Source organism: Palaemon carinicauda, chromosome 6, assembly GCF_036898095.1.
Source record: "Palaemon carinicauda isolate YSFRI2023 chromosome 6, ASM3689809v2, whole genome shotgun sequence".
NCBI classification, from domain to species: domain Eukaryota; kingdom Metazoa; phylum Arthropoda; class Malacostraca; order Decapoda; family Palaemonidae; genus Palaemon; species Palaemon carinicauda.
Genome location: NC_090730.1, coordinates 8382385 through 8389884, shown reverse-complemented (window position 1 = coordinate 8389884; position 7500 = coordinate 8382385). Strand labels below are relative to the sequence as shown.

Here is a 7500-nt window from a genome sequence, read left to right as displayed (position 1 = left end):
ACCCACGCCCGCGAATTTCCCATCCGCATGATTGTGGGCGGTCAAAACTTCCAAATGATCTCGACCAATGTGTTTACATATTGAGTTGGTTTCACTTTTCGATAAGTTTAATCTTCGTTCATTAATAATTCAATAATTCGTCGTATCTTTAATCAACAGTTTTTTTTAAAGTATAATCCAAGGCACAGAAAAATCACTTCACTCAAAAACTTAGTCAAAAGTTAATTTAAAATTCCATTGATCACTTCAAAACATCAATTTACTCGTTAATAGAATTCATATCACTAATAATCTTCAGGGTCGTATTAGTAACAGTTAAAATTATCCGTCATTCCTCATTAGTCCAGGGGCACATGGCAAGGCAGGCTTCAGCGGCAGTTCGACACAACCTTCTCGACAAGCTGTCAGTGAGTGACTGAGGGCGGGACTTGCGGTGAGGTTGCCATACGTCACGCTTGCGCACTAGGGTTGCCAGGTTGGCCTTTTTTCTGGCCAGAAATCTCCAATTTAGCCCTTTTTCGCGCTAGATACCTAAATTTGGCCTTTTTAAAATTGTTTGGCTTTAAAGGATATATTTTCGGCCTTTTGTTACTATTAGGTTGGCCTTTTAAAGCTGCAGTTGACCAGACGTTGGCCTTTTCTCAATTGGAAAACCTGACAACTCTGTTGGGCACTAGGGAGGAGCTACGGTTGTTTCTCGAAGAAACTCGTTACTCGCTGTTATTTGTCTCGATATCACTATTTTACAAAGTGATCTTAGTTTTATCACTAACTTTGCGATAAGGTTTGACTTTCATACTAAAGTTTTGTCTTCCTTTCTCTTGTCTCCCTCTTGTCGTGTGTTGTCGAGAGTCGAGACATGTCCTTTCAAAGACTCGAATTGTTTTAAATAGTTACTTAAATGGATGTTCGGTGTGCTCAAATCACCCGCATTTGAGTACAAGTCTTTATGCACTATGTAAAGTAAACAAATCTATTCACAAAAATATACATCACACACACACACCACACCTTAACATTGTAAAAGAATTTGCTTATCGCCACGATCGGCAAAGCTGTACTACTAGGGTGGTTTGCTGTGAGCGATCAGATCATCAGAATAAAAATCTCCCACCATCACAAATCTACACTGACCAGTGTGATGATGAAAAGGGCCAAACCCCAGATATGATTTGACATGTCTGAGGCCTTTGTCCTGCAGTGGACTAAAACCGGCTGCATTTGTTGTTGTAGTTGTTTTTGTATATATTTCGATGGTTTCTATAAGACGACAGATAATTACCCAACGTAGATTTAATAGTCGTTGTTACTTACTTGACTTATGAATACGATAAAATGCAGTGCTAATAAAAACAATACTATCTTTCCTTTTAAAAAACAAGAAAAAAAGATAAAAACTCAAAATATTCAATTAAATACTCCCATCGATAGCCTCAAATCATCTTTCAATAATGTATTCAGAAACAAAAATAATGATGAATTGATATTATTGAAAGATTTTTTCCTAATTAGTTGAGTAATGACCAAATAAAAATAATAAATTAAAAATAATAATAAAGTAATAATAATAATAATAATAATAATAATAATAATAATAATAATAATAATAATAATAATAATTAATTTCAAAAGGATAAATTTTCTTTATCGAGAATTATCTTCTTAATAAATATTATCAATAAATCAGCAATAAATTAAGGAATTATCATTAATAAAAGAATATAAATATTCAAAGCGACTTTGTATGATACAGAAGATATACCACTCTACATAAATGACCCCCTATTAATGTTTATTGGTTTAAAGGTCGCTCGTGAATGGCAGAGGCAAGGGACAGTGACATTGCCCTATCAAGCAGGACAATGCCCTAGACACTGACCATATATTATTATTATTATTATTAAATGCTAAGCTACAACCCTAGTTGGAAAAGCAGGATGCTATAAGCCCAGGGGCTCCAACAGGGAAAAATAGGCCAGTGAGGAAAGGAAACAAGGAAAAATAAAATATTCTAAGAACAGCAAAAACATTGAAATAAATATTTCCTATATAAACTATAAAAACTTTAACAAAACAAGAGGAAGAGAAACTAGATAGAGCAGTGTGCCCGAGTGTACCCTCAAGCAAGAGAACTCTAACCCAAGACAGTAGAAGACCATGGTACAGAGGCTATGGCACTACCCAAGACTAGAGAACAATGTTTGATTTTGGAGTGTCCTTCTCCTAGAAGAGCTGCTTACCATAGCTAAAGAGCCTCTTCTACCCTTACCAAGAGGAAAGTGGCCACTGAACAAATACAGTTTAGCAGTTAACCCCTCGAGAGAAGAAGAATTGTTTGGTAATCTCAGTGTTGTTAGGTGTATGAGGATAGAGGAGAATCTGTATAGAATAGGCCAGACTATTCGGTGTCCTGTGTAGGCAAAGGGAAAGAACCGTAACCAGAGAAAAAGATCCAATGTAATACTGTCTGGCCAGTCAAAGGACCCCATAACTCTCTAGTGGTAGTATCTTAAAGGGCGGCTGGTGCCCTGGCCAACCTACTACCTAAGCTAGGACCAAGGAGGCCCAGGCAATGAATGCTAGTGACTAAGCAGATAGACCTATAGGCTCCCATAAACCCCCATCCTTAGCTCACAAGGATGGTTGCAGAACCAAAGGAACTAACAAGTTAACAAGTTTGAGCGTTCACTAGAGAGGGGACGTTACTGCATCGGCCACCACAACCCTGATCCTGCATAGGACAAGCCCTTTCCTAAAAGCAAGACTACAAGGGAGCAGCTGTCCTTTCAATCACTTTCTAAGACACGCAGACCTACAGTGGTAGTATTCTTTCCCCCCCCCCTTCCTCCCGCCCCTCAAGGTGCCCCCCCCCCCCCCCAATGTCTCCTTGGACTTCATGAAATCAATCTAATTTTGCCCTTTTTAATTTTTCGTTTTTCCATTCATGAAGTTTCAGGTTTTGATTTATAATTTTCATGGACTAAATTATTTCATTTTAAAAATCACAAACAATGATTGGCTGAAAATACCTTAACTTGTGGCTATTTTTCCATGTTGGAGCTCTTGGGCTTATAGCATTTTGCTTTTCCACCTAGGGTTGTAGCTTGGCTAGTAATAATAATAATAATAATAATAATAATAATAATAATAATAATAATAATAATAATAATAATAATAATAATAATAATAATGGTTAGGTCAAGGTAAGACGAATGTTGACCGATGTTCAGTTATTATTATTATTATCATTATTATTATTATTATTATTATTATTATTATTATTATTACTTGCTAAGCTACAACCCTAGTTGGAAAAGCAGGATGCTATAAGCCCAAGGGGCTCCAACAGGGAAATTAGCCCGGTGAGGAAATGAAACAAGGAAAAATCTTGGGTGAAGAAGTTATCTGCGAATCTCAATTTCGAAAACATTCTAAAACTATATTTCTTTATTCTCTGTTTAATTTGTATTTGTTTTGACGTCTTTTATTCTAGTTCTTTTGTTTTAAAATCTTTTACCACTCGTGTTTCTTTTGTTCTGACCTCTTTTATTATCTGTTTCATTTGTTTTGACCTCTTTTATTATGTTTCTTTTGTTCTGACCTCTTTTATTATGTTTCATTGTTTTGACCTCTTTTAATATGTTTCTTTTGTTCTGACCAGCTTTATTATGTTTCTTTTGTTTTGACCTCTTTTATTCTGTTTCTCTTGTTTTGAACTCTTCTGTTACTTTTATTTTGACCCGCTTCATTTAGTGTTTTCTTTTGTTTTAACCTCTTTCATTAAGTGTTATTTTTTTTCTTGACCTCTTTTATTGTTTTTGTTTTAACCTCTTTCATTAAGTGTTAATTTTGTCTTGACCTCTTTCATTGGGTGTTTCTTTTGTTTTGATCTCTTTCATTGTTTCTTTTGTTTTAACATCTTTCATCAAGTGTTTTATTTTTAACTTCTTTCAGTCCGTTTCTTTTGTTTTAACCTCTTTTATTAAGGGTTACTTTTGTTTTTAACCACCTCCATTAAGTGTCTTGGTTTTAACCTCTTTCATTGTGTTAATTCTGTCTTTACCTCTTTCAACGTATTCTTTTGTTTTAACCTCTTTCATTAATGTTATTTCTTTTTAACCTCTTTCATTAAGTGTCAAATTTATTTTAACCTCTTTTAGCAAGTGTTTCTTTTGATTTAAACTCTTTCATTAAGTGTTAATTTTGTCTTAAGCTCTTTCATTAAGTGCTTATTTTGTCTTGACCTCTTTCATTGTTTCTTTTTTTTTAACCTCTTCCATTAAGTGTTTCTTTTATTTTAACCTCTTTCATTCCCTGTTTCTTTTGTTAAAACAAAATTCTCAGTTAAAAAAAAAATTCACCATAACTATTCTTGAAAAACTAACGGGAAAAAAGATCATCATTTTTCTCTCTCCTACAAGACCAGTTGGCAAGTTTAATCACCACAACGACAAAAGCTGATCATCCAATTGTAATAAAAACACACTAAAACAAAAATTAAAAGCTGTGCCAACAGAACCCTTGATGACAAATGGCTAAAGTTTAGTCTAGTCTTGGGGTAGTGCTATAGCCTCTGTACCATGGCCTTACACTGTCTTGGGTTAGAGTTCTCTTGATTGAGGGTACACTCAGGCACACTGTTGTATCTAGTTTCTCTTCTCTTGTTTTGTTGAAGTTTTTATTGTTTATATAGGAAATATTTATTAAATGTTGTTACTATTCTTAAAATATTTTATTTTTCCATGTTTCCTTTCCTCACTGAGCTATTTTCCCTGTTGGGGCCCTTGGGCTTATAGCATCCTGCTTTTCCAACTAGGGTTGTAGCTTAGCATTTAATAATAATAATAATAATAATAATAATAATAATAATAATAATAATAATAATAATAATAATACGATACATGGATGGTGGATCCAAAACGCTTGGAACTCTTCGGGGACAAAACTCTACGGACGAAACACGCCTTATGTGGGACCTCGGTGAAAAAATCTTCTACCATGGTTGTATCTTAACGAGCTGTTTTTACCTAATAAATTTACTTTGGTAAAAGAATAGAGTTATAATGTGAAGGGTTATTGTATATTAATATAACAAGAAATAATTTATGAATAATATTAGAGTAGATATGAAGTAATTTATGAATAATATTACACTAAATAAGAAATAATTTATAAATAACATTAGAGTAAATATGAAATAATCTATGAATAATATTAGAATAAGAGATCATTTATGAATAATATTAGTGTAAATATGAACTAATTTATGAATATTAGACTAAATAAAAAAAATAATTTATGAATATTAGAATGAATAAGAAATAATTTGTGAATAATATCAGACTAAATAAGAAATAATTTTTGAATATCAGACTACATAAGAAATAATTTATGAATATTAAACTATCTTCCTAATAGATTATGAGACAACGAGCTGTTTTTTACCTACATAATTTACTTTGGTAAAAGAACAGCGACTCATAATGAAAATAGATGATTGTGTAGTACTAAAAGAAGAAGAAATAATCTATAAATGACATTATTATATCTTCCTAATAGATGAAGATAAAAACTTTTGTGCTACGAAAGACAAGAGAGAGAGAGAGAGAGAGAGAGAGAGAGAGAGAGATTCCATCAAGTACAATACCCCATATCACAGTTGTGTGTGTGTGTGTGTGTGTGTGAGAGAGAGAGAGAGAGAGAGAGAGAGAGAGATTCCATCATGTACAATATTCCATCACAGTTGCGGTGTGTGTGTGTGTGTGTGTGTGTGTGAGAGAGAGAGAGAGAGAGAGAGAGATTCCATCAAGTACAATAGCCCATATCACAGTTGTGTGTGTGTGTGAGAGAGAGAGAGAGAGAGAGAGAGAGAGAGAGATTCCATCATGTACAATATTCCATCACAGTTGTGTGTGTGAGAGAGAGAGAGAGAGAGAGAGAGAGAGATTCCATCATGTACAATATTCCATCACAGTTGTGAGAGAGAGAGAGAGAGAGAGAGAGAGAGAGAGATTCCATCATGTACAATATTCCATCACAGTTGTGTGTGTGTGTGAGAGAGAGAGAGAGAGAGAGAGAGAGAGAGATTCCATCATGTACAATATTCCATCACAGTTGTGTGTGAGAGAGAGAGAGAGAGAGAGAGAGAGAGATTCCATCATGTACAATATTCCATCACAGTTGTGTGTGTGTGTGTGTGTGAGAGAGAGAGAGAGAGAGAGAGAGAGAGAGAGAGTCTTCTTTTATTGTAAAAATACAATGCGATAAAGATATAGCAACTTGATAAATATTTCGTAAAAATGACGTATGAGATAATTAGAAAAAAAACATTTAAAATAAAGGAAAATAATCTACGAATTCTAATAGAATGCGATAATAAATACCCACAAAACCCTGTGATATTGATAGGAATAAAACAATGCTGAAATCCAGAGGAACAAACAGAGATGCTTATAAACAAATATCGCGAAGAAAAACCCAGAATAATAACAAACCAATTCAAAAACCCTAAAAGAAAAATGATTAAACCAATTAAGGGAAACTTCCTTTGAATCGGACCCCAAACTTTCTTCTTAACTTCCTTTATTTTCCTTTTGACTTAACTCCAGAAAGAACCTTTTCGGGAACTGTTAGAATAAGACAGTGCGTAATCTGCGTAATTACGCAAATGCCACTGTACCGCAAATGTATCACAAACGCTCGTACACTGTAATTGTATTTCTGTTTTATATATATATATATATATATATATATATATTATATATATTATATATATATAATATTTATATACATATATATAATGTATATATGTACACATATAATGCATATATTTATAAATATATATATATATATATATATATATACATATATACATATATATATACAGTATATATATAACACATATATAGTCGTTATCGCCCCTCGTACTGATAACCTGATTATGCCTGTATCTGCTTATATCGATATGTTTGAAATTTTGTTCCCTTCTTTCACTGAAACTGTTGTTATAAAAGTTAGTTGCATTTACGCCGTCTCTCAGTTACCACCTAACTGACGATACACACAATCCTTGCTGATAATCTGACTGATCATCATCATCAGCCGTAGCTAGTCCACTGCTGGACAAAAGCCTCAGACATGTCCTTCTACTCCTGTCTGAATCTGATTGATACTTATAATGTATATAAAAACGCGGCCATTAATTGAACATGTGAATGGTCGAATGAACAATAGTCTTTTATTATCCAATTTCCTCGTTCCCAGATGATTGAATAAATTTTCCACTGAAAAATTGTGACTTTCTTTAATTAGCTTATGGTGGCCTATTGGAAACGTTCCTGCGTGGCGATCGCCAGATTGGAGTTCGAGTCTCGCTAACACTCAATCGTTTCATGCAGTGTCTATAACCTCACCATCCTTGTGAGCTAAGGATGGTGGATCTGGCTGAGCCTATAGGTCTACCAGCTAAGTCATCATCAGCCATTGCCTGGCCATCCATGG

At 34.0% G+C, this 7500-nt stretch overlaps 1 protein-coding gene across 1 annotated transcript in view; it reads right to left on the bottom strand.

Moving 5' to 3' along the window:
- The window catches only part of LOC137642417 (calcium-activated chloride channel regulator 1-like), a 347063-nt gene extending 346666 nt beyond the window's left edge, over positions 1 to 397 (bottom strand). Inside the window, exon 1 of the mRNA XM_068374969.1 lies at positions 1 to 397. This exon is cut by the window's left edge and continues 160 nt beyond it. Within this exon, the coding sequence (XP_068231070.1) occupies positions 1 to 29 (29 nt within the window). The 5' untranslated portion in view covers positions 30 to 397.
- Positions 398 to 7500: the final 7103 nt, after the last annotated feature.